This window comes from Sceloporus occidentalis, unplaced genomic scaffold (assembly GCF_023333645.1).
Source record: "Sceloporus occidentalis isolate IW3139 unplaced genomic scaffold, rSceOcc1.0.p SCAF_8, whole genome shotgun sequence".
Taxonomy (NCBI): domain Eukaryota; kingdom Metazoa; phylum Chordata; class Lepidosauria; order Squamata; family Phrynosomatidae; genus Sceloporus; species Sceloporus occidentalis.
The window spans coordinates 3284290-3312029 of record NW_028316988.1 but is presented as its reverse complement, the minus strand read 5'-3'; the positions used below and the strand labels follow the sequence as shown (position 1 = coordinate 3312029).

General features: G+C 45.2%; 1 protein-coding gene across 1 annotated transcript; it reads left to right on the top strand.

The window, feature by feature from the left end:
- The first annotated feature begins 17176 nt into the window (after positions 1 to 17176).
- LOC149307673 (SPRY domain-containing SOCS box protein 1) lies at positions 17177 to 26344 on the top strand. The gene is made up of 2 exons (XM_089534234.1): positions 17177 to 17949; positions 23720 to 26344. Exons 1-2 carry the CDS (start codon positions 17256 to 17258, stop codon positions 23845 to 23847), a joined length of 822 nt encoding a protein of 273 aa, XP_089390360.1. The 5' UTR covers positions 17177 to 17255; the 3' UTR covers positions 23848 to 26344.
- Positions 26345 to 27740: the final 1396 nt, after the last annotated feature.

The window sequence follows — 27740 nt, the reverse complement described above, 5'->3', positions numbered from 1 at the left end:
GGGAACATCATGTCTGTTCCAGGGAAGCAAGGCATGATGTGCCCAGATTTCTGACCCGAAATACAAGAGATGTTCCTGTTCTCTGTTCTTTCCCTGTCCTTCTCTGGGTCACCTCGCTTCCCTTCTTAAAAAGTGTGAATTAGTGCCTGAAATCTCCCTGTCTTTTCCCTTTCCTCCTGCAATCTGTTTTGTTTGATTTATATCCTGCTTTGCTAACCCTTGGGCCAGTCACACTCTCTCAGCCTCAGAGGAAGGCCGTGGCAAACCTCCACCAAACAAAGTCTTGCTAAGAAAACCCCCATGATGATAGGGTCGCCTTAAGTCGGCAAGGACTTGATGCTACCCAAAAAATTGTGTTCTTTTAGTACTCAAAGAGTAGACCCATAAGGCAAGCAGGAAAGGCAATCTCTAGAAATCTCCAGGTCCTTCAGCTGAATTCTGCCAGAGGTTGAGCATAGAATCATGCTGGAGGACCTATGAATGCCTAGAGAAGTATTTTCTCTAGGGATGTCATGTTTCTCCAGTGCAACTCTATGGTCGACTTGTGGCAGAGTTGCACTGGAGGACCTAGAGATTCCTAGAGAGAACATATGAGCCAAAACCACAAATAATCAAATCCGCAAAGTCCAATCTGCCAATGTGGAGGGCCAGGTGTGTGTGTGTGTGCGCGTGTGTGCATGTACATATACATACATACACACACATACATATATATTTATATATGCAGGAGAATATATATGTGTGTATGTATAGTTAGCAATATGTATGTGTACGTATACACACATGTACATGCACACACACGTGTGTGTGATATATATATATATATATATATATCAGAGAGAATATATATACACACACATGTGTGTGTGTGTGTGTGTGTGTATGTGTAGTCTGGAAGATGTATGTATGTGTATAGAGAGGAGAATATATATACTTGTGTGTGTGTGTGTGGAACATAGAGTGACTGTTGACTGCAATATCCAATCTCAAAGCACAGGGTCAAATATGTTTTTTCTACCCTTTTCATAATCCTGGCGCATTTGCCATTTTGCGAAGCACGTTTCTAGTCCTCCTGGTTCCAATGTGAGGAGGTTGGCATGCCATTTGGAGGAAATGTTGTTGGAAGCGCGTTTTTTAAAACCCACCCTGGTTTACCTCCTTGTGTTGCTGAACAACACGCATAGAGGTTCTGCAAGGGGCTTCCTCCTTTTCCTAATTCAGTCTTCCACCCTGGTGTACGTTGTTGCTCTGGATCTTCCTTCTAGCTGTGCAACCACTGATGGCCGAGTAAGTCGATGCAATTGGTGTATGTTTGGTTCTCTGTTGGGAGGAACTAAATACCTGCTCTCAAAAGGAGTCTCCCCTTGTTCCCCTATTTGGCTCCCTGTTCTCTTAGGTAAAAGGAATAGTGGTTGTTTATTTGTAGCTTTTCCACCTTCACGGAGATTCTTCAGCTTTAATCCCAGCAAATGTGGCGGGACCATTGTAGTCCACATTTGAGGGGATGATGGGAGATGTAGCCTCATGCCATCCAGTGTGTGAATGCATTGGTTCATTGCCCTTCTTCAGCACCTGCCTCAGGGGATGCCAACTCCTATCCACCCCAAGAACCGTGACCAGGGATGATGGAAGTTATAGTCTCATGCAACAATTTTTTGAATGCCAGAGTGGATTCAGGTGGGAGATTTTGGATCTGCCCAAGTGGACCCCTGCTTTGTGTCTGGTGGGGCAGCCATGAACAGAGGCTCTCTTGTGCAACCTGTTCCTCCTTGGGGTCAATGTGCTCCCGTCCTGGGTGCATTTTCAGGGGTGGGATTGAGACACAACCTTTGCACAGCCGCCTTCCTAAATATAGCCAGCGAAGAAGCCACAGGCTCAAGGTAACCGTTTGCACAGTTTCCCAAACGTTGAGTCACTTGGCTGGCATTGAGGGTTGCCAGCAAGCACTTTGCTAGCAATTAGGAAAGATCAAAAATGCATTTAAAAGAAGGCCATGAGGTAATCCATGAGGCAGCAAGTAAGGAGGGTACAGTATTTTACAAGCAGGGTTGTTGTCACTGTTGTTGTTGTTGTGTGCATTCAAATAGTTTCCGACTTCCAGCAGACCTAAGGGTTTTCTTGGCAAGGTTTGTTCAGAAGAGGTTTGCTCCTGCCTTCTTCCTCGAAGCTTCAGAAATGGGGGGATTAAAACATTTGAATGGCTACATAGTCCTGTGGCCCCTTAAAGGCTAACACATGCCTTACTATCAGTTGCATCTGAATCCAGAGTCCATGCAAACGTGCCGGATTAACCTCTGTTAATCTTTAAGGTGCTCCAAGGCTCTTTCCTTCTATTACCAAGATAGTGAAATAGTTAGGTTGTATTCTGATTAGATGTGACATTATCTAGGTTGTGGGCAATATGGAACTTTGGTTGTTGTGTACCTTCAAGTGCGCACAGGGGAAGGTCGTGGGTCAATAAATGGACTAAAAATTCAGTTAATGCACATTGAGCATGCTTTCGGAGCTGTCTGGAGCCTTAAGGGTTAGAGTTGTTGTTGTGTGTCCTCAAGTCGACTTATGGCAACCATAAGGTGGACCCATTGCAGGGTCTTCTTAGGGGATGGCAATGGCAAACCCCATCTGAAGAAACTTGGCACGAAAGCCCCATAATAGAGTTGCCTTAGGGTCACCATAAATTGGAAGTGACTTGAAGGCACACAACAGCATCCAAAATGTTGAAATCTATTTTTGGGAGGGTTGAATGGGATTCAGCTCCTATTAGATAACACTCTTGAAGTTCAGACTAGAGCCCAAAGTGGATCCACCAGGCGTCGCTGGTTCCCACCCAGGTCTCCTTGTGTACCACAATGCTTGATCAGCTCCATTTTATCTCATCCTCATCTGTGTCGCAGCTTTGTTTTTCTTTGACAGAGTTGTGTAAGCTTGACGTCTGATGGGGCAACCTTTCCAAATGCCAGCCCTTTGCCCTATCTCCTTTCTTGAGTCTGTTGAAACACTACATACAAATGAAAAACGTATTAGTATTAGTATTCAGCCCTGCAAGGATCTATGTGGAAATCCCAGTGCAATGACATGTGTCTCTGCCGCTAGGAAGATGGGTTTTAGAGTCCTTGTCAGCATCATGGCCAAACATCAGCAGCTCTAGAGAAAAAGTCCATTTGTATTAATGGCCTTTTGTGATAACTTTTTCCTCTCTGTTTTTTGGCATTGGCTTGGCAGTTTGAGATTTGGGGGACAATCTAAATACACTTTGGCACCACTTTGAGTACTGTATCTCCATCCTGTGTAGTAGGGTTTTAAATATACAGTGGGCCCTTGGTATCCGCGGGGGTTTGGTTCCAGGACCAAAATCTGTGGCTGCTCAAGTCCCATTGAATATAGTGGCATAACACAATAGTGTCCCAAAATGCCAAAAACAAGGCTTGCTTTTTAGAATTTAGATTTTTGGGGAATCCTTTGAGTCCATGGATGCTCGAATCCATGGATATAGAAGGCCAACCGTAGTAGATTTTAAATGCAAGATCCTTGTTATTTCATGATGGACAGCTGAACCTTGTGGAGACCAGTGGTCCAGGCTGACCTCTCTCTTACAGCATGGTTGCAGAAGTGTGAATTCTCCACTCTTGGCGTCTGCATGCTGGAAGGTCTGTCCAAAACCAGTGGGTGTTTGCATTTCTGGACGCTGCTTCATCAGCCGGAAGGTCGGAAGCGGGAGGAATTTTCTCCTCCTTCCAGCAGATTCCAGACTTATGATAAGGGAGAGCACCGCTTGCTTGCCGGTTGTTCTTGGACGGAGCCTGGCTGCCTTTCGGAGCCTCCTTCTCACTCTTGTGTGACTCACCTCTGTGTCATATTCAGGAACATTCAGCAAAATACAACAATTCAGAATCCACAAAACAGTGGTGCCTGTTATGCTGACTATCCAAAATTCAAAGATACAGCTGTTTTAGTCTGGAAATGTTGGAAGATTTTTGAGTTCTCTTTCCCTCTCTTTAGATAGGGATTTCCTGCATGCAAACTCCTCTCTCTCATTCAAACCAACCATGTGATGTAGGCCAATCCGCCAACTGAGCTGCATGCTTTCCATCTTCCTCCTCTCTCAACTTTCTTTGGAAAGAAGGTGAGATTAAGATTTCTTTTTTACCTATATATTCACTAGCTAGATTAGGATATAGCCTCTATGTATATATAGATTAAAGCCATTAGTAGACTTTTGTTTGAACTACAAGCAACTTGTGTTGTTTTTGGAGTCAATCCCAGCTCTTAGGGAAGCATAGTTAGCCCCATTTCTGTTCCTCTGCTGATTTAAAGCTAGACCCTAACAGGCTTGGCTTTGAGATTTTGGATATTTCAATATTTTTGTTTCCTTTACAAGGGCTGAAGCCTTAGGAAACTTAAATTACGCTACAGGAAAATGGGGATGTAAAAGGATCTTGTAGCATCTTTGAGACTAACTGAAAGAAAGAGGTTGGTAGCATGAGCTTTCGTTCTAACGATGAAATTTTAAACCGTTAGAAAGCATCACATTAAAGCTATAGGTTATAAAATCTTTTAACGTATGCAAAAGTTGAAACACACCCATTCCATAAGAAGGTATTTATGTATTTAGTTGAAATACACACAATAAAACAAATCTGAGTGCTGTTGTTATTATATTGTTTGTATTTCGGGTAAATACGTGAGTTTGTGTTTTGACTTTTGCATGCTTTAAAGATTATTCATAATAACTAATCTGAATGAGTCTAAGAAGTCAGAACCTTTCATGGATTCCAGTCCTCTTCATCAGATTCAGCCACAAAAGAGGGGAAGGGAAAGTCTTACTCAGTTACAATAGTAACATAACTTTGTTATGCCTTCATAATTGGAAAAAGAGAATTAATTACCACTAAGTTGTTCCTGGTAACAAGTTACTTCTCCGCATGCTGCCTCTGAGCTGTCAAATCTGAGTGTTTGTTTTTGTCGCATGCCTTCAAATTATTTCTGACTTATGGCAACCCTATGGCGAACCTATCATGGGATTTACTTGGCAAGGTTCGTTCAGAGGAGGTTTGCCAGGCCTTTCCTTAAGGCTGAGAGAGTGTGACTTGACCAGTGGGTTTTGTGGCTGAGCTGGGACTCGAACCCTGGACTCTAGAGTCTTTGGTCAATGCTCAAACCATGATGCCATGCTTTGAGTAGCATGCAGAAAATGTCAATTCTTCCCATTCTTCCATTCAGGTATTACTGAGAGAAGTTTTGTGCTTAGCGACATATAGGTTTGCATCTCTAAGTCAAGGTTTGCAGACTGTCGGATGCTGGGGATGGCTTAATTTATTTGCTACAGTCTCAAGATCTGACAGCTGGATGCAAAATGGCAGCTCAAGACTAAAACCACAGAACAAGGGTGCCTCTGAGCACACATCTGAGCCTTGATGCTCCAACCCACCATAGTGGATTGCGTTGTCCCTTTCAACCACCTGCAGGCATATTGATCTCTGCAGAGGCAAACTTCTGAATATCTATCTGCATTCAGGTTTAAGGGAATCCTCCTTTTGTGTGCCTCTCCGCATCTTCCTTGGGGATCTAGGTGGGACAACAGGTCCCTTTCTTTCGAAAGGTAAAATTGAAATGTCACCAGACTGGTAAGGGCGGCAACAGGACTGACAATGTGACTTCCTCCTTGTAGAACAAAAGACTTTCCGTCTTGGGTGGCAGTTGTAGGTTTAAGGTTTTTATTTAAAAGGACTTCTCAGCAATTGCTGCTAATGGGATTTTAACGTTTTCATTTCCTGGAGTAGCCACATGGCCACGAATTTCCCCTCCAGTACCATCTGAACTGAGAACAGCCACATCTTAACAAAATCCAGGTTTGGAATTAAGACTGTCATAATTTGATTTTTGAACATATTTGCCTGATGAAGTAGAGCTTGGAAAGTTTGCAAAGGGCATCACTGTTTTGTGGATTTGGGATGTTACTGTACTTTGCTTTACGGCCAGAATGGATGTACCTGGATAAATCTCCTGTTGTGGTTTAATTTTCTGGTTTGCTCCTGATGTGTTGAAATTGGATTTTGAATGCTGTCGGCTTGAAGCAAAAGAGTGTTTATCTCAAGGATTTATTTCAAGTGTTACAGGGTTGCAGACTTGAGTGAATCTCATCTAGTTTAACTGTTACGTTCCTACAATCATTTGCTGTTATTGGGCATGCTTGCCAAATTCAGTCCTGTTGGGAGTCATAGTTGCATTTCAAGATAAGCTTACATCAGGTTAGTTCAACTCACGTTTTCGTTGTTTAAAAGAGTACTGCTGTTGTAGCTGTTACAGGCAGAGGGCATTACATGATGATCCCTGCTAGGTGAGCTTTGGACCATCAATAGTAAGCTTTGGTGGGGCTTGCCAACTCAAATGGAGAAGCACCATGATAAAGCACCGCAGTCATAGCTTCAGCATTGTTGCAAAGCCCATTCCTTTCTGTTAAAGAGATAATGCCATTAAAAGGGATCTGGTCGAGGCAATGTGGTCTTTTTCAGTACGCTGTTTTAAAATCCCACCCGATCTCAAAGGAGTTGAGGACTGCCAGGTTGGCTCATTTCTTTCTCGTCCTTTCTCCCTGGCATGGAGACTAGAATTGCAAAGTGGAGGGTAATCTAATAAGTAGTACAGAACTTCCCCAAGAGCCTATAGGCTGTTGAACGAATGGGACTTGCAATCCAGGTGTACTTAGCTAGCCCTCCTTAGCTAGCTTTGTACATCCAGGAGCCTGTGATTCCTGGGACAGGCATCCCCCTGCTTTGCTTTCCTCTCAACTTCTTTGCTTCCAGATCTGGTTTTTCCTGTTGCAGATGTGAGCTGGCTAATCCACAATCCCATCTCTGGTTGTGTTGGGGATGATCGGTGAGTCACTGAAATAAACCGCCCGGTTTAGCCGGCCAGACCGCAGGTTGTGCCAGCCTGGTGGTCCTGGACAAAATCTCTGGCCTGTGTGGTCTGCGATGGAAACCAAAGGAATCTGGAAGCTTAACATCCCTTGTTGCAAGCATTGTGCATTTCGGTTGGCCAATAAAGGTATCACTGATGGATTTCTGTTTGTATTTGTTAAATGGCCGACACAGCTACTTCTGAATGTTTTCTGTATTAGGATATGCACATTTTAAAGCAATCCACAATTTAAAAATCATCTGGATATGCCTACCAGAAGAGCTTGGTCTTTAATGCTGTTTGGAATTCAGGGTCAAGCTTGGCTGAAACCAAGAGTGGGCATCTTGCAGCCCTTCCGCTGTTGGACTGCAACTCCCAGCATTCCTTGGTGAGGCTGGCTAAGACTTCTGGGTGTTGCAATCCAGCCACACCTGGAAGGCCTCATTTGGCCAACTCAGGACAGGGACAAAAGATGTTCTGGAGGACGTCTTAGTTGGAAGAGTCTGACTTCCCCATTAGTTATGGCAGTTCCAGAATGCGCAGGTATTGTGTAATGGCGCTGGACTGCTCCACTTTGCACACTACTGGCTGGCCTTCATTATGTAATAAAAGGGTGTGTGATTCAGTATGCTTGGCCCTGTGGATTTGTACCCCAAAGCCTGTTTGGCAACAAGCGCGTGGCTTCTCTGGCACTCAGGGTGGAGGTGCTTTTGTGTTACGTAAGGAGGAGATGTGACCTCTGTGGCTAAACTAAATTAGTAGCATCACAGAGGTGGAAGTTTTCTGGGAACAGCAAAGTGGAAGAAAGCAGTACTGACTTGTGCACAGCTTGGCTTTGGTTTATTTCTCTCCTCACTAGCCATAATTAGGTGGCTGAACGTGCGCCTGAGCATGCTCAAGAGTTCCTTCCTAGTACTGGTTTCTGATGTTGCAGCCCTTAGTGCAGCATTTATTTAGACAGGGGAACTCCTGACCACAAGGATTTGTGACGGGTGCCAACTTGGATGGCTTTAAACAGTGGACAAACTCATGGAGGATAAGGTTGTCAGTGGCAGCTATTCATGATGGCTATTGGTCCCTGATCTCCAGAGTCATATTTTATCACATCAGCCTAGTATCTGGCCACAATTGTGCTAGTTTAAGAATGGAAGCATACCAATTTGGCATCATTTCTTCTCACACTTTCCCCTAGGATAGTGCTTTGGCGATCATGGGATTTGCAGTTCAAGGAGAGGCGATTTAGGATTCTCAACCAGAGAGCTAAACTATCAATCCCAAAAATCCATAGTCATAGCAGTTAAAGCAGAGTAATAGCACTATAACAAGTGTAGTATGATATTGTCTTGCCTTTCTGAGGATTGTCGCCAAACAAAAGCCAGGAGGAAATCTAGTTTTTCTTCCTTTTCTGCCTTTGTTCTTTTTCATTCAGGGCCAGAGCTTGGAGAAGCTTCTTTTTTGGACTGCAGTTCCCAGAATGCCTTGCCAGCGTGGCCGATGTGGGAATTGGCACCAAAAAACCCCAACGCAATCCCATAAAGTAATTCCTCTTTGGGCTTTCAGACCCAATAAGAGCTAGAAACTTGCTTCTTTTTGGAAGCGAGGAAAGGAAAGGAAAACAAACCTGTGGCAAAGTTGGCTGTGGGAGTTTTGGGAGCCACAGTCCAAAAACAATGTTTCGGAGCTCTAGAGTAAGGGGATCAAATGACTAACTATGCCCTTCTTAAATACTCATGCTGTTCTCCATTGATTTTATGATCCTGGCTACCAGAAGTTTGGGAAAAGGCCGGTCGAACCCAGTTATGTAACATCCTCTGGGTGATTCTTCCTGGACTCCTCTCCGCCTCTGTATTTTGAAAGAGAGAACAATCTGTTCCGAGGAGGAAGTTGCCAGAAGTTGCTTTTCCATGGCCCTTGGCTGGCTGGATCCGGGGACCACACTTGCCAGGGGTTGTTTGCAAGGTGAGAAAAACTGGGCTTTTATTTGCTGCATAGAGATAAAGTTTGGAAGGCATTGGTGTGTCTGAAAGGGAGAGATTTTTGCTTTCTCTGGGGACAGTTACTGTACCAAAAGAGTGACCCTCCTTCACCTTGGCTTGCATTTGAAGCTTGGAAGATTAATCGCTACTATACAGCTTCCTGCATGGTTGGACCGTGGAAGGGGTTTTTCACTGCTCTGTTATTCAGGTTTGCAAAGTTTTGCTTTCCCTTTCAATGTCTGTCTTCTCAGCTTCCATTAAAGCTGAGGGTCGCAGTCAGTATTGAAGAGGTACATACAGTGGACCCGCAGTATTCGGCGTACTTTGGTTCCAGGACCCTCCATGGATACCAAAATCCCTAGATGCTCAAGGCCCATTAAATGCAATGGCCTATTAAAATGGGCATCCATCACACATCCACGGTGTGAAAATAGTCCAAAAAGATCTAAATTCCAAAAAGCAAACCTTGATTTTTGCCATTCGATATAAGGGACATCGTTTCACGACACTGTTGTATATCATGGAACTTGAACATCCACGGATTTTGGTCCTGGAGCCAAACCCTAGCGGATGCCAAGGACCCACTATATATATATATATATATATATATATATATATATATATATACTTTCAAGCCATGGATGGTTGAATTTGTGGAGAAGGAATTCATGGATACAAAACACTGACTATACCTTACTAGGAAACATATTTGGGGTAGCCGCGTTGGCCATATTGCAAAGTACAATAACATCCAAAATCCCCAAAGCAGGGATGCCTTTAATTGAGCAACCAATAGGCACCAAATACATGGTGCAAGCTTTCAACGCTCCACTGGCTTCTTCACCAGACAAAGAACCAATGGACTTTGGTGTGTTTTGGTCTTGCCCTCTCCTTCTCCCTCTGTCTCGTTCCCTGGCTGCATCAACATTGCAGAATTAAAGGCAGTTTGACACCTCTTTAAGTGCCATGGCGCAATGCCATGGATTTCTGGGATTTGTAGTTTTGTGAGATGTTTCGCCTTCTCTGTCAGCGAACGCTGGTGCCACAGCAAACTACAAATCCTAGGATTCCATAGGATGGAGCCATGGCAGTTAAAGTGGTGCCGAAGTGCATTAACATTCCAGTGTAGCAGCACCTAAACATCATATTTGCAATGGACAAGTGTGCTTTTCCAGTTTTCAGTTTTATGGCATATCGGGAGTGTGAGAGAAGGCTATATATAGTGGTGGGGCACCTGTTTTGTGGGCACAAGGTCCCAGGTTCAAATTTTGGCACCTCCAGATGAGGCTTGGGAATAAGACTCCCTTCCAAAACAGTGGAGGATTGCTGCCAAGTCAGTGCAGACAGACCTGATCTAAGTGAACTAGGGACTTGCCTTGATACAAGGGCTGCTGCGATTTGAGCTTCTTCGATTTGCAAATCCAAAGGGGAAAGGGTTGTGTGATAAAAACTTGGCAGTTGCATCACCATAAGCAATTGTTGTGGCACCGCGAAAGTGGTGGTGACACAAGGTAGAAAGCTTTGCCTCCCTCACCTGCAAAATTGGTATTTTAATTGGCGTTCTTCACAGCATGCTCTTTGAATTGCGGTTGTGTGGCAAGTAACTTCCAAGGAACCTTATCTTAAGGATGCTTTGTGGACATGGGTGGAACACTTCTTGGAGCCGCCTTCACAGGTTTGGAAATCTGACCCACATCGTACCTTTCCACATTCTTCTGTTTGCAGCTCTTCTCTGGCCTTTTGTAGCAGATTCCTTGCAAGGCAGGTTGTATTCCAAAGTCCATCTCGAAAGGCTTGCGGTGTGCAAAGACCTTGTTCTCAGGGTTGGAAAAGCAGTAAAACTTCACCTGGAGCAAATGTTGGGAACATTTTTCAACTTGAGGGCTGAATTCAGTTTTAGAGAAATCATTGAAGGCTGTATTCCAGGAATGAGCAAAAGCAAAAGGTAGAACCACAAAATGAACAGTACACAGTCAGCCCTCCATATCCACATTTCTGCATCCACGGATTCAACCATCCACAGTTTGGAAAATGTTCCCTTCCAAAAAACCCAAGCTGTCGATGCTTGAATCCATGATAAAGAATCCATGGATACGGAGTGCTGGCTGCTTGGATGGGGGGGATATGGTTATAACACTTCTCTACCTTACAACGCTTTTGCAGAGGTGACGCCCATAGTCGAAGGCTCTTGTGGCATGGCCATGCTGGCTGGGGATTATGGGAGTTGTAGTAATAAAAAGGTTAGTTATCAAGCTCTGTTTTTTGTCTTGCCAATTTGGGGATAGGGTTAAAAGTCCAAAACATCTGGCTACAACTCCAGAATTACTTGGGTAATTCTCAGAATGGGCCCAGTCATGGTGAAAGATGAAACAGGCTTGTATTGTTTCCTCGCCTTCTGCCCGCCTCCAGATGGGATATGCACCTTTCTCGGAAAGCCAGTGTCTTCGGGAAAAAGATCCCGCCGAGCGAAATGTGCCCCTTTGCCCACACAAGTCTGCGATGGTTCCTTTTTCTCGGAACAGCTCTCCTGGCAGAAGTGTTGTGTTTGGAAGACTCCCTCGAAGAGGGACTTTCCTCCCTCCGTTCGGGTTTTCAAGCCTTTGGCGAAGCGCAAATGCTCTTAGTGTTTTAAAAGCCATGGACACGGTTTTGTTTGGAGTGTGGAGGAGTGTTGCTTAATCCCCTTTGTTAAATTCCCCTAAACGCACTTTGTGCAACAAAAGACCCCGGAAAGAGGCAAAAAGTCACATTTTTCTCTCTCCCTCCTTTTTTGGGTAGTTTCAAACCACCGAAACACATGTGCAGTGTTGTTTTTTGCCTTTTCTCCCACTGACTCCTGTGTGCGGATACTACACAGCCTTGGTTGTGCTTCGATAGATCATACGGTTTGGAGTCTGATTGCTAGTATGATGGGAGATTGCAACTAAGGCTGCATCCACACTGCAGAAATAATCCAGTTTGACACCACTTTAACTGCCCTGGCTCCATGCTATGGAATTCTGGGAATTGTAGCTTGTGGTGGCTCCAGAGCGGAGCTCTGTGTGTAGAAGCAGCACAAGGCTAGAGGTTTGCATTTTGCATTACAGCAAATCGTTACTATTTTTCGTTTCTACCTCTCCGTTTGGATGTTTTATTTAGTAATGTAGTAAAGTAGAGGTTGCAGAGAGGCAACGTAGTGCAGTGGTTTGAGGACTGGAGTACGCCTCTGGAGTTCAGAGTTCGATCAGCTGCTTGGAAATGCACTGGGTGAGGCACATTCTCAACCTCAGAAAACCCCGTGATAGGGTTCCTTAAGGTCACCATAAATTAGAAATGACTTGAAGGTACACAACAACAAGGAGCAGTCACACTTTACAGCACTGAACCCAGCAACCAGTACATCCACTTTCTGTTATCGTGGTCACCTTGAGACTCATGTACACGATCCAAGGAGGGATCCTGGGCTGTGGGGGAAGAGCAAGGTGAGAGATAGGGAGTTCACGGGTTGTAACCTGACCATCTGACAATATTTTGAGATGTATTTTTGCATGTGCAAAAATTGATCCCTGTTTTCAGATGAAAAGGATAGTAAACACCCCAGTCCAGGTATCCAAGATGACTGATAACATGGAGGGAGACACCCCTGTTCTTACCCAGGAGATAAGACATGCAATTCATTTTGGAGCTGGTGTTGGAGGAGACGGCTGAGGATACAGCCAAAAAAACATGATCATGTTGAGGTTGTCCTATTTTGGCCACAACATGGAAAAGCACGAGTCACTGGAAAAGACAATAATGCTAGGGAAGGTGACGGATAAAGATAGGAAGACCCCATGTCAGACGGATAGAGTCTAATAGGAAGATCATGGGTACGAATTTGCAAGACTTAAGCAGGGCAGTAGAGACCAGCGAGTCTTGAAGATGTCTCATCCACAGAGTCACCATGAGTTGGGGACAACTCAAAGGCAGTTAACAACAACAGAGTGCTGACATTTTGGGAATCGCCCAACTCTGTGGTACACTTATCTGTATTTCTCAGATGCTGCTGCAGAAATGGTGCGAATCAGGCGTCTTTTTTCCGTCCCCTTTTTGCTTTCAGAGGAAGCATTGCAGCCAGTCCTAACCACTGAAACCAAAGTGGTGGAGCTACTTTTCTTCTGCTAGGATTTTTTTTTCAACAAGAACCAAGGGTGGCAACATCTGGTGAATCGCTTTGCAAGGATGAATCGCTTTGGCTGCTGGTGGCTTTCATGTGAGAGCACATTTGGTTTGGGTTTTGGTCTGAACTTTAAAGGAACAAACCAAAGTGTGGCAAATCCCATCTCCAAAACCCAGGCGTGGATTCTCTGCCCCACTGAAATGGGAGCCTCCAATCCCAGGTGATGAAGACAAAGGGATACCGGAGAGAGAAAGGTATCTTCCAAAAGTCCCCTATGGCATAAAAAGGAGGAAGAGGAAGGAGAGCACTGCCTTCGAAAGTGTGTGTCTATTTCTCATTTGTTAGACTTGATTTTTAAATGCCTTATATCTTCTGCCACTGTGGTTTGATGCTCGACATATGGTGCATAACAACATTTCCACGCACACCTTTGTGATATCGCAAAGGGTCATCCTTGCATCTCAGGTTTTGGCCCTCAAATCTGAGGACCAGGGACAGTCCTTTCCGCAGCTTGGTCTTGGGGCTGGATCTTGTCGTCCAAAACATCTGGAGTTCACCTAGTTACCTACATCTGCCCTGTAATATTTCGTGGGTGAGAACAGAAATATTGCAACACGTTTATTTTCGTAGCAATGATCACTTGTTTGGTTCATAGCTTGTAGGTTTTGGGTATGTAGCTGCACCCAGGGAGTGTTGGCTGTAATGGGTTTCATACTTTACATACTTTTAGCTTAGGATGGTCTTCATGATTTTGTATTTTGAACTTGTTTTATCAGTGTGATGTTTTTAATTCTGCTTTTAAAGTTGTATTTGTTGTTATTATTTTTAAGCATCTCGTGTGAGCCGCCTTGGGTGTATTGGAGAAAGGAGGCTTGGCACAGACCTGTAGAAGCATTTGAGGGTTTCTATGGATCTTAAGAAACAAAAGGTGTTGGGAAGGACCAATTTTATCAGGCAGATGGCCATCCAACCTCTGTTTAAAGACCTCCAAGGAGGGAGCGGATAAGTAATAATCAAGAAAGGGACAATGATGAAATGTCAATTTACAACGTCAGTTTACAACGTGAAGTCGAAGGCTTTCATGGCTGGCATCTATACTTTTTTGTGGGTCTTTCAAGCTATGTGGCCATGTTCTAGAAGAGGAATAAACTCTTCTAGAACATGGACACATAGCCCCAAAACCCCCACAAAAAACTAATTCAATTTACATTATCGTGTATGCAGGTAAAAATTTTTTTTTTTATCACAGTGGGTGCCTCTTGGCAACTGGAACACAAGTAGGAACCAACAATTGTGCGCCAGTTCAATACCCAATGGCACGTGCCGCCTCTCGAATTCAGCCCCCCACATTGTTGTTCTTAATCCTTGGAGAGGATGCGCAGCATGCAAAATCGGCGTGGATCCCTTCAGAGCCCTTGGGAAAACTAGACAGGCATGAGAAAGCAGGCCTGAAAACATCATTGTTTTTCTCTTGCCGGGTACCAGATGTGAATCACTGGCCAAATCTTTCCGTTGCTGTCATTCTCGCGACCCTTCCCTCCCCTTCCACTTTCAGGCTGCTTTGAAAAGGAATATTTTCTCTGTGCCGGGTGTGTTATTCGCACAAGGTCTGATTCACGCTCTGGAGCACATTTTTCCATGCCCAGCAAAACCTTGGTCATAAGTTACGGTTGCGACTGCAGCTGGCTGGGTTTCCGCAAGATTGCCTCACTCCAGGAAATGTGTTAAACCCCCTTTTTTTTCTTCGAAAGCAAGTTCCCACCCTTTAAAAAGAAAAAAATACATATTTTATAGGCGTTGCATTTTCCCAGCACCACCGCGCACAAAAACATTGATCTAAACGTCTCCGCCGTACAGAAGATGGCTTGTGGAGCAATTCGAACGCAGAGCCGTGGTCCTCTTTTGCATTTTGTCGGTGCATAAACTGGCACAGAGAACAGTGGCCTCGTCTCAAACTCTGGTCCAAGGAATTAAAGATGACCTGGCTCAGAAATTTGTAACTTCTGTAGATAGTCTTCTGGAGAGAAAGAGTCTTCCTTGGTTGGCTAAAAAGGTGAAAACACATGTGTGTATGTTCCCTCAATTCCATTTTGCTTAATGCCTGCGCATGCGTTCCTTGCTCAGATTTTGCCGGCTTCATCAAATCCTATTTTATTTTTGCCAAGTGCGGAGGAAACGCAAAACTACGGATGCCTGGATAAACTCCTTTTTCCAGCTTGTTCGGTGGCTACGCATGGGTTTCTCCAAAGCATCACAGCTAGGTTAAAATAAGCATTAGACCACATAGAAGATTTTTATTTTCTCCAGGGTTCGGGAAAGGAAGGTGAACTTCTAGCTTGGCCCAGCAAGGTTAGTGGTCTCCGGTCCAGGTGTGATGTTGAAATGCATGCGTATCTGTAGAGGTACAGTGACAGCACATTTGAAGGGGAAAGGAAAAGGGAATCATAGAATCATAGACTCATACTTGCTTAAATCTTGAAGCCTGAGCAGAAAAGAGGCTAAAACTAGATGCTGTTTTGTTGTTGGCGTTCCTTCAAGGCATTTCTGATTTATGGCGATCCTAAGGTGAGCCTATCCTGGGGTTTTCTTGGCAGGTTTCTTCAGAGGTGGTTTTCCATCACTGAGGCTGAGAGAGTGTGACTTGCCCAAAGACACTCAGTATGGGGCTTACCAGTAACTATTTGGTCAGTTTGAGCTTTGGACTTACTGGCTGTGGCTTCTGGGAGCTGTAGTCTAAAATACCAGGAGCACTGAAAACCATTGGTGTGTATGTTACAGATTCAGTCTCCCTTGACTGAAATGTTTGGGACCAGATGCGTTTTAGATTTTGGATGTTTGCATATACATAATGTAATCTCTTGAAGATGGGACCTAAGTCTAAACATGAAATTCATATATGTTTTGTATACACCTTATAGACATAACCTGAAGGCAGCTTTATACACAATATTTTTAATGACTTTGTGCATGAAGCAAAGTTTGGGTGCACTGAATCATCAGATGGCAAAGGGGTCACTATATCAGTCACCCATTTTGGAGTATTTTGGATTTCAGAAATCGAGATAAATGAGACTCAACCTGTACAATCCAGAGCTTGGGAAAGTGACTTGTTTTGGACAGTAGCGCCCAGTCCACCATGGCCTTTGGAGGCATTCTGGGATTTGTTGTTGTTGTGTGCCATCAAGTTGTTTCTGACTTTTGGTGGCCCTAAGGGGAACCTATCATGTGTTTTCTTGGCAAGATTTGTTCAGAGAAGGTATGCCATTGCCTTCCCCTGAGGCTGAGAGATGCGTGACTTGCTTAAGGTTGGTTTCATAGCCAAACAGAGATTCGAACCCTGTTTTCCAGAATCCAACACTCAAGAACTGCCGTCCAAACAAGCCACTTTTCTAAGCTCTTCACCAATCCCTGCATTCTCTCTGCAGAACCTAGAATCTTCTTTGTTGAGGAACTCAAGCTGTCTTGGAACGCAGCAACCCTTCCGACAAGAGGGCGTTGGCAACCGTACCGTTCTGTCGTCATCCATCTTAGTGATTTTTTGGTACCAGAGCAGATAGAAAAACGTATGGGCATATTTCTTCCTCTGCCCTCTCGGGGGTGAAAAACAAATAGGTTTTGTCCATTTCTCCAACTCTCTCTCTATATTGTGACTTTGACAGTGGGCTCTCCACATTCGCTGGGGTTAAGGGCACAGGATACCATGAAAGTGGGAGAACTGCAAATAAAAACCTACTTTTTTTTAGCCAAGAAAGCACCTCTGTAGGAATCTCTGGGTCCTCCAGGGCAATTCTTTGGTCAAGATCTGCCAGAGGTTGATCATGGAATTGTGCTGGAAGACCTACAAATGCTCAGAGAAGTGTTCTCTCTAGGAATTTCTAGGTCCTCCATCATGACTTTTGGCAGAAGTTGACAATAGAGTCACTCTGGAGGACTTCGAGGTTCCTGGAGAGAACCCATAGATCAGATCCATGAATAATCAAAGCCACAGATGTGGAGGGCCGGCTATATATATGCATTTTAATGTTTAACTCTTACCTCTTGTTTTTCTTTCCATCCATTAGGCAATACGGACCAGCGGTCACATCCGCCTCAGCCAGGTTTCATAGCAACCTCTTTTCCAGCCCGACCTTCTGGCACCTTCCATTAAAGGCCTGGATGCCAACTGTGAGCAGCGGCTGGAGGAAGGTCAATTGATGAGCCGGCCCCGGAGATCTATAAATAGGTGACAGGCGAGACTCAGGATGGGACAGAAGGTGACAGGTGGCATAAAGACGGTGGATATGAGGGACCCGGCTTACCGGCCACTGAAGCATGCGCTTCAGGGCTTGGACTACTGCAAGCCGGCCCGATTGGATCTGCTCCTGGATATGCCGGCCGTCTCCTACGAGGTCCAACTGATGCATTCTTGGAACAACGACGACCGGTCACTCAATGTCTTCGTGAAGGAGGAGGACAAGCTCATCTTTCACCGGCATCCGGTGGCCCAAAGCACAGACGCTATCCGAGGGAAAGTTGGTTACACACGGGGCCTCCACGTCTGGCAGATCACGTGGGCAATGAGGCAGCGGGGCACACATGCCGTGGTTGGAGTGGCCACGGCCGATGCCCCCTTGCACTCAGTGGGCTACACCACCCTCGTGGGGAACAACCACGAATCCTGGGGCTGGGACCTTGGGCGGAATCGGCTCTACCACGATGGGAAAAACCAGCCCAGTAAAACCTACCCAGCTTTCCTGGAGTCTGATGAAACCTTTATTGTGCCGGACTCCTTCCTGGTGGTGTTGGACATGGACGATGGGACGCTGAGTTTCATCGTGGACGGGCAGTATATGGGGGTTGCTTTCCGGGGACTGAAAGGGAAAAAACTCTACCCGGTGGTGAGTGCCGTGTGGGGCCACTGTGAAATTCGGATGCGTTACTTGAATGGGCTTGACCGTAAGTATCCTCTGTATTGTTTTGAGATTAGAAATGCAATGAGGAAGAACTAACATGGAAAGAATAGGCACTTCAGGGCTCCTACACCACCAAAAAGAGGAACAGTTCATTCATTTGGCCCTTGGTATCCACTGGGGTTTGGTTCCAGGACCCCCTGTGTACCCCTTTGGCAAGATTTGTTCAGAAATGGTTTGCTGTTGCCATCCTCTGAGGTTGAGAACGTGTGACTTGCCCAACATCATCCATCAGATTTACATGGCCAAGTCAGGAATCGAACCCTGGTTTCTAGTCCAGTGCTCAAACTACTACGCCACATTGGCAGGGCGCAGTATTTTGTAGGAATGAACCTTTTTGCAAAATGCAGCCACTCCGGACCATGTCCTGCTTATCTGCAACTGGGCAGCTAAATTCCTGTTCAAGATAAGGAGGTCACAAAGGGCTTTTTGTGCTGAGTCAAAACACTCAGGCATGACTTGGCTAAACGCTCCGCTAATCTCTTTTTTGCCTCCAAGGCTTTCTTGTTCTTTTCTTCACTGCGGGTGGCATAGTCTGGTGTCTGTTCCTTGGGTTTGTCCCAGTTGTAAACACTTAGGAGAACATATTGGGTTTTTATCATCCCCTTGCAGATTGGAAATGTGGTCATGGCAGAGGCGCTGATAGAACCTGACTTTGGAGGCAAAAGAAATAGTCAATTTTGGTCCTTTTTTCTTCAACTCGTGCAAATCTTGCATGAGTTGCAGGAAGGAGGCAGAGTCCCTAACCCTTGGCTGGAGACACAAGCAGGGCTGAGGGTCAATTCTCAAGATCTTCAGTGTTAAAAATGTATGATGTGGCCTCACTAGGGTTGGCATCACTTGGTGTGGTATCTCATGGCATCACCCTCACTATTAGTGGTGGTTGTTTTGTCCATTCAAGTAGCTTCTGACTTACGGCGACCCTAAGGCAAACCTATTGCAGGGTTTTCTTGGCAAGTTTCTTTAGAGAGGGGGTTGTCATTGCCATCCTCTGAGGCTGAGAAAGTGTGACTTGGCCAGGGTCACCTAGTGGATTTTATGGCCGAGCAAGAATTCAAATCTCGTTTTCCTGGTCAAGTCACACTCTCAAACTACCTCACCATGCTGGCTCTCCAAGGAAGATAAAGGTAGGAAAGATGATGATGATAATGGTGATGATGGTGATAGTTAAATTTATTTATACCCCTGTTTCCCCCCAAAATTGGGACTCAAAGCAGCTTACAGTCTAAAAACACAATACAATTAAAAACTTAGGCATCCATAAAATGGATAGGGTTCCATAAGATGCATCCATAAGATGGATAGGCTTCCATAAAATGCATAAGCATCCATCCCAGAGTTTGGAGAAGTTACTCTCTTGGTCTGCACCTCCCAGGACTATTTTCCTTTTCCTGCTACCCTATCTCCAGCAAGGATTGGGAATTGAGGCGATGTGTTGATAGGGCAACCTGCAGTGGCCTCTTGGTTATGCACACCCAAGTTTAATGCAGATACAGAATTTCCACAAGCTAAACCGCATTGTAAACAAGCAGAAGGTCAAAGAAGCTGGCTTTGTTTCGTTTGGCCAGCCAGACCTTTGAGCAAACAATGGGAACCGAAGACTAAGCTGATGGAAATTCTGCACTCGGGGAACTGTTGTGTTGCACACTGGGTGTGCAAGGCGTATAATGTTTGACCTGCTATGTTTGAATTGGCCTTCTGTCTTTGGGGATACAGTGGAATATAAGCACTGGCCAGGGGTGTCATTTGCAGGTGTGTAGGGGGTGCGGATCACACCAAGTGACACCCTAAAAAGGGTGGCACCACTGCTCCCCAAAAGTCCCTTTTGGTAGAAATGGGACATTCACCCATGTCCCTTTAAACCAATGATACCCAGACTCTGGTCCTCCATGTGTTTTGGACTTTAGCTCCCAGAAGACCTATAGTTTCCCCCATTCCCTGATCTAACATCGTCTCATCTTTGAGAGCAGCTGCTTTGAAAAGGGAAACCCAAGGGTGTTTTTTCACTTGGTTCTGGAGCTGTTTAACTTTCCCTAGCGGACACGAAACCCTGATGAACCAGTTCCAAGAGTTTGGAATCATTCCTTCTCCTTCCCTGCCTCTCCTCTGCCTTTTTCCAACTGGCCAGTGGTCATTTTTGTGTGTTGTATGATTGAGCCATCAGCTACCTCAGTGGAAAATGGGCCCCAGGAGGAAACTGCAGCTGGGACCATGAAGCCAAGGAGGGCTTTGCCCGGCGTGGGGTGGGAGATTTTTTATGACCCTTCTCCATGACGTCGGGCCTTTGCTTGCACAAGGCCTGCAGGTGTCCTGCCCGCAGAGTCTATGAGACATTCAGGGATTTTTCAGGAAAACTGAGTCAACAGGAAACCAGCTCTTTAAGATCTCCCTGCCAAGGGAGAGGGGCACTGCCTCGGTCAAGACTTGACCCGTCCTCGCAGCTGGATTAGAAACGGGAGAGGTTTGCGGGTTGTTGTTTTTCCCCGAGAGTGTGCCAGTTGGGTTTTGCAAGCAGGATCTGGCAAGGAATAATAACTCCAATTCCAAACTCTTGGAACTTTGATGGAACCCAGCTACTTTCCTGAAAAAGAAGACACTTGCAGCAGGACTGGGATGGGTTGTTGTGCCAAAAATACAGTATCCAGGTGGCATCAGGCTGTTGGGAGCCAAAAATGCATCCCCTAAATGCCTGGCTGTGGGCTGCATTGTGATATTTTGGTGCATTTGGAAGTCTAGATGCACCAAAGTTTAAAGTTGTGGGTATGTTTTCACCCTGAAGCCAGCCAGAAACAACCAAAACTAGCTGCTAATGGGTCAGTGGATTCAAGCCACCCAAAATGGCCCAAATCAGGCAATAATGGCATCCAGAAGTGGTATTATAACAGATGCATGACGTCGGTTAAAACACGCGTCGATTTAAAAGGACAAATAAGAAACATACAAATGACCCCACTCCCTCTATGGTTGCCTGCCTCTGGTCTATGTGTTGCGCAGGAGCATGTATGTGTAAAATTTTGCAGATGCATGCAGTTAAACTGTTCCTCCTTGTTACTGTTGTGTGCCTTCAATTCATTTCCAACTTATGGCAATCCTAAGGCAAACCTCTCATGGGATTTTCGTGGCAAGATTTCTTCAGAGGAGGTTGGCAGCAGCCACCCTGTGAGGCTGAGAGTGTGTGACTTGCCCAGGGTCACCCAGTGGGTTTCATGGCTGAGCTGGGAATCGAACCCTGGTCTCCAGAGTCATAGTCCAACACTCATACCACTATGCCATGCTTCTTAGACCTTTCATAAAGGATCTGTCTGAAATTGCAGCAGCTTCTCGTAGTCGGTGTATAAATGCCTTGTGTCAGTGTTCAGGGAATTTGAACAAAATCCTTTTTGTTATTGTTAACACCCCGAGCAAAGGTGCTTCTAGGACTGCAAATCCCAGCATTCATCAGCATTGGGGCTGCTAGGAGTTGCAGTCCCAGAACACCTGGAATGCCGCAAGGATCGTACCCAACTTAGGACACTCTAGTTGTTGTCGTGTGATGCGTTCAAGTCCTCTCTGACTTGTGGCAAACATATCACAGGGTTGTCTCGACAGAATGGGTTTTCTACCCATTTCTCTTCGTCTGAGGCTGAGAGAATATGGCTTGCCCAAAATCTATACAGTGGGTTTCCATGGCTGAGCGGGGATTCAAACTCTGGTTCTCCCAGTCCAGCATTCAGACTACTGCACCACATTGGTTCCTAGAAGTTACAGTAGTCAAATACTGGTTTTCTCTCCTTGTCTTAGTTGTACATTGTGTTCCCATGTTCTTGTAATAAAGCTGCTCTATGAGGCTGTTTGGTCCATTTGACTGGCAGCAGCCCTTCACGTCCCCATGATTTTTTCCCTTCTGTGCTGTTTGTGATCCTTTTTGGCATCAAAAATCATGTGGATCATGATCATGAGCACCTATTGAGGTTGACCGAAATACCCTAAAGCAGTGGTTCCCAAACGTCGGTCCTCTAGGCTTTTTGGACTTGAACTCCCAGAATTCATCATCAGGAATTCTGGGAGCTGAAGTCCAAAACATGCGGAAGACCAAAGTTTGGGAAATGCTGATCTTAGAAGTTAAGCAGGGACATCTCTGCAAATGCATCTGAGGAAGTAGACTTTAGTCTACGAAAGCTCTTGCTTTCGAAAGAACTTCTTACTTTCAGTTACTCTCAAAGGTGCTACAAGGTCTCCCTACATACAGGTTCATCCCTGGTTAGTACTTGGACGGGAGACCGCCATTGAATCCTGGATGCTCTAGGTGATATTTCAGAGGAAGGTCCTATCAAAACCACCTCTTTTGAGACTTCCTTGCCTAAGAAAACACTCTGAAATTCATGGGGTCACCATTAATAGAGAGGCAACTTTGGAGGCACATGCACCACGTAAATGAAGTTAAGGAGAGGAGAGAGCAATAGAAAGAAAAGAGAAGACGAGGAAAAGGAGGTGAGATAATAATTAATAGAAGAATAAATGATACAATGTTTTGCAAACCTAATGTACAGATCTTAGACAAGGCTCAGAATTCAGAATTGAAATAGCTGCAGTGCAGAATGTATTGCAAAGTTTGTATTCATCTTACAGGTTGTGTCCATCTTAGAGTTACACAGAGCTCCATGTTAAGTGTTGCAGAAGAGCAAAGGGAACGAAACAAGGGACTAGGAGGCCTGCTAGATTTCTGGGCCAGTGTTTGAGCAACCTGCAGTTGAATCTAGCCCAAAACAAAACAAAAAGGTTTGGCAAGGTATCGGAGGCTGTTTTAAGTGGCGCAAACATGTGCAGGCTTGGCAGGAGGAGAGAGTGTGGTATGTGCAATGTTACGTACCCTTTTGTTGACCAAAACCCGGCATCCAGGGAGTTTGCTGCTTGGACCGAGGGAACTCTAAACCGTTTTTTTCCATGCCATGTCAATTAAATGCGCTTGCATAAGTTGTCATTCTTGATCCTGAAAGGAAAGGAAAGGAGCCAACGAATACCATGTGCCGTCAGCTCTATTTCAGAGGAAGGAGCTGGCAAAATCCGCCTCTGAGAATTCCTTGCTTAAGAAAAGCCTCTGAAACTCATGGGGTCACTGTAAGTCAGTGGGCGACTTGAAGGCACAGACATTAAAAAATTGGGTTTACATAAATGGTGCGTTGGGGATGGGAATCATGCAACCCTCCAGGTGTTGGACTGCAGTTCCCAGAACCTCTATCAATTATGTGGTTAGGGCTGCTGGGAGCTGCAGTCCCAACAACACCTGGAGCTTTGTTTAACAGTCGCCTGTGTCAAATTTGCCACAACTGATGGCTTTGCCAGGTGCATTCTGACTATCTCCATTTTACAGAGGTCTTTCTTGGTGGCTGCTCCATAGGCTATGAAAGTCCTTCTCACCAAAAGCAAAACTGTCTCCTCCTTTCCTCTCTTTCTGCCAGCAATCTTCTGTTTAGCCAGGCCTTTGGTGGTTATATATGATTTTGTAGAACAGTCTTTTAGGAGGTCAAAGATATAGCCATGTTAGTCTGGAAACTCAGTATGCAAAGGGATCTTGGCGCCTTTGAGACTAATGGAAACAAAGAAGTGGGTAGCATGAGCTTTCATAGACTTTAGCCTTCCTGTTCAGATGCAAATGTGCATCTGGAGAAGTAGGTTGAGGTCTACGAAAGCTCATGCTTTATATATATTATATAAAGGCCATCTGCTCCAGTCCATTTCTGTGATTAACGCTATGTGTTTCGTTCTCTTTCTTGCAGCTGAACCTTTGCCTCTGATGGACCTCTGCCGGCGATCTGTGCGACTCGCTCTGGGCAAGGATCGGTTGAATGAGATCCACAAACTGCCGCTGCCGGAATCCCTCAAGAGCTACCTTCTCTACCAATGACCTCCATTTTGTGGCCGGACGACTCTCTTTGTCAAGAAGCAAAATGAAGAGGCAGCCGGAAAGGAGCATTCCTTTTTGGCATCTCTGGACAGGGATTCCCATTGCTTCTCCACATATGCACCGTCCCTACACACCCTTTTCTGAACTGTCTTTGTTTTGCTACCGAAGATTCCAGCCCAAGAGCAATGCCTTGTCTCTCCCCGTGCCAAATGAGTCACTCCCCATCTGGTTTAGCCACCTTTTGTTTTCCATCGATCTCTGGGAGATCCCAGCTCTCTGATTCTTCTGCCAGACAGACCCAAGCTCTTGACACTACCACTTTGCCCAGGTCTGTTAAGGATCAAATCGTTTGGAAAAGGAGAAGTTGAAGCTGTGGAGTATGATGCAAGGTGCTACAGATGGAGCATGAGGTGGCCTGCCACGATCCTAAGGATGACGGAATTCGAACCCCATACCCCCTCCAGCACTTCGGCACCAAAAAGATCACTCCCTGTGGACTCATAGTTAGACTATATTGGAATAAGGAGCCATTGTGGATGTCAAAGGGCTATGCTTGATATCCAAAATGGGCAATGTCTTCTCGGTGTGGGTGCCCCGTGAACCACCGCCACCCACCTGAGGCCGAGAGACGACTTGGATGCTCAAAATAACTCATCTTTCTGGGTATTCACTTGAATCTGTAGCTCGGAGGTTGGGGCAACAAGAATGGGAGGAATAATTTGGAGAGGGGCTTAGAATGGCACAAAGACCCTGCTTGTGAGTAAGGAATTTAGGGAATTCCTAAAATCTCAGAGAATTTGCTCTCCTGGACTGATTTTGGGTTACGTTCTCCGGCATACACCCTTCTGAATGTGCTGGACTGTAACTCTCACCATTGCTATCTGGGGGGATATGATAGGGCTTTGAGTCAAAAGAGGAGACAGTCAGCCTTAAACCCCAAATGTAGTAACACCTTTTGTAGTGGTCTTGGGAGTTGCAGTTATAGGGATGGAACATGGGTATTAGCAGGTAACCAACTGAGGCTGTATTCCCTGCCTCACTGACTAGACCCCCAGATTCACGTGTCCCTCCAGATGTTGTTGGATTGTGCCTCCCAGTATTCCTGACCATTGGTTCTGCTGGTGAGAACTGCTGGGCTTTGCAGTCCTTCAGCATCTCGGTGGCTGCATTATCCCTGCCCTTAGCCACAGGTTTCCATTTCCCGACCTCTTGTGCCCAACCGAGATTGAAGCCTTGGAAAGTGTTGCCAGATTGAAAACTGGAGAGTGCTCCTATGCTTCCCACTGTAGAAGAGGGAAGTTCAGCCAGTGCTACTTGTTACCTAGTGTGACAAGCAACCCTGGCTGAAAGTCTCTCTCCTGTACAACTATTTAAGGCCTGGAAAACCCTCTTCTGTTTGCAGCCCGGCAAACCTAGCCATGGAGAATCATGGGGTTGGATTGCAGCTCCCAGCCAGCATGGCAAGGAAGGTTGGGAGTTGCGATCCCAACAACATCTGGATGCCACATCATTTCCATCTTCTGAAATGTGGTCAAGAGGATCCCTGACCCTTGGCTTGCAAATTCCCAGGAATTACTCACTCTCTTTACTTTTTGAGCTTGCAGAGAGCAATGTCCTCTTAGAAACTCCCCTCCATTGGGTACAACAGTTAGAAAGGATGTTTTTGAATCCTAGAGGGCTTGATCCAAGAAGGTACCACAAAGGTTACTCTGGGAGAGCAAATTCTCCCCTATCCAAGCAGTTGGGGCTATATTATCTCAGCCAAGTTATCAAGCTTCTAAGCTCCTTCACCGAAAGGTATATTTTTGCACATATTTTCCTTATGGGGAGAGGGAAGCACCGTCGTCTCTTCTCTTCGTCTCACCAGATTTGTGTCGGGTGTGTTCTCCTTTTTTTAAAATGCAACAAAACCTTCTGTATAGGTACAAAAATGAGCTTGTTTGTTAGGAAATGTTAATATATTATATATATATATATTGCATTTTTGTATGTAAAAGGATTGTCTTTGGGTTTATGTTTTTAAGAAATGCTGCTGTAAGAAATTATTATTATTATTATTTTTCTTTCTTTCTTTTAAATGAAGAAATTTGCCTAGGGTTTGTTGTTGTTTTTTAAAGCACACAATCGGTGCCAAGTTCGGATTTAGGGAGAAGACCGCGACCTGCCTCCTTTTTTAAAAGCTGTTAGACGCGGGACACTTTGAAATTGCACAAAGGATTTTAAATGTGGACAAAGCTGGACTTGTTTCTCTTTTTATATCTGTCTCTGTCTCTTTCAATCCTACTTGTATCTCTTCCACTGACACCGGGAATGGGCCGTATGTCCTCCATTTTGTGTTTCCCTGCAGCCATCTTGACATCCTTCCTTCCTCTCCCCTCCGGTTTCCACCCTTTGGTTGCGTAGCTTTTAAAACCTTTCACTACTTTCCCCCTCACTATTGATTATAGATGATCAGTAATCAATTTTTTAAAAAATAAAAGTTTATTAAATACTGTGAGTCTGGGATGGTTATTCCTATGTGTCTGGTGGCACCTAGCACTGTTTGTGTGTGTGTGAGAATTGTACAAAGAGGTGAGCAAAATGGGCCACATATATTCTTGGCAGTACTATAAAGCCTCTGCCACGACACTCAGATTTTTACTAGGCTATTTTTGCCTACCCAAAACAGCTCAGCACTGCAAAACACAGGATTTGGTTGTGTATTCCTGCATGGCAGAATGGGGCTGATCTGGATGGCTTTTGGGGTCTCTTCCAACTCTAGGATTCCATGGTTCTAAGATTCACTGAAACATGTTCTTTTTGTTGTGTAGGAACCCGTCCGTCTTCCTTCCATGTAATTTCTGCCTCTGGTACCAAATTGATTCTCTCAAAGTAATGCCCAGGAAATAGTCTTCATTAACATGAGTATCCCTGTATACTTCTCTGGATGGAGCCAGTGGAAATGTTCAGTATTAAACAGTGCAAAAAGGAATGTATAAAAGGAGAATTGGCACTCGGGGAGGCTTCCAGAATTGGCAGTTCACTCCTTTTGTTTTGGTCAGGATAGAAAGATGATAAGACAGCTATGACAGAGACAGTATGGTGCCATGGTTTGAGTGTTGGACTAGGACTCTGGAGACCAGGGTTCGAGTCCGCACTCAGCTAATGAAATCTACTTAGGCAAGTCACACACTCTTAGCCTTAGAGGAAGGCAATAGCAAACCCCTTTGAATAAATCTGGCCAAGAAACCACATGATGGGTTCACCTTAGGGGTGCCATAAGTTCGTTAATGACTTGGACGACAACACAACGACAACGGAGGCTATAAAAATAGCTTTCAGACCACCATGGGCTCCGTCCCTGATCTAACTCCATACGGAACGGTTTCCTTTTGTTTTTTTAAATTGATAATACAACGTTCCTGTTTCATATTTAAGCTTCCCAGGTGGTATTAATCATTTTGGATTTTTGATCGGGGGAGGTAGAGGCGGGCATGGTTCCTGGTGGATTTTTAAAAAAGCACTTTTATCTCGGACCATATGTGGGCAAAGCAACGCCACCGTGTCCCATTCATTCCCCTTCATGGTTGCGGATGGAATGTGGGTTGCGCTGGGCCCAAAAAAAGCCGCCTTGGGAGGAATTTGGGGGCCAGGAAAGAAAAAGAAGAAAGAATTATTTGGTTCACGCTGACTTCCAGACACCCAAACAGGGGCTGGGGCCAGCTGTAGTCGGCCGCCCGAAATAAATAGCCTTGCCATGTGTGGTGTTTATGTTGGTTGGTTGCTGTGGGGACCCCTTGGCCTGGCCATGAGGAGGGGGTTGGAAAGCAGACCCGGTGGGATGCTCTTTGCGCATGGCTGTGCGCACATGAACTGGTTGGAATTCATTGCTGGGGGGAAAGTGCCTTTTTTGG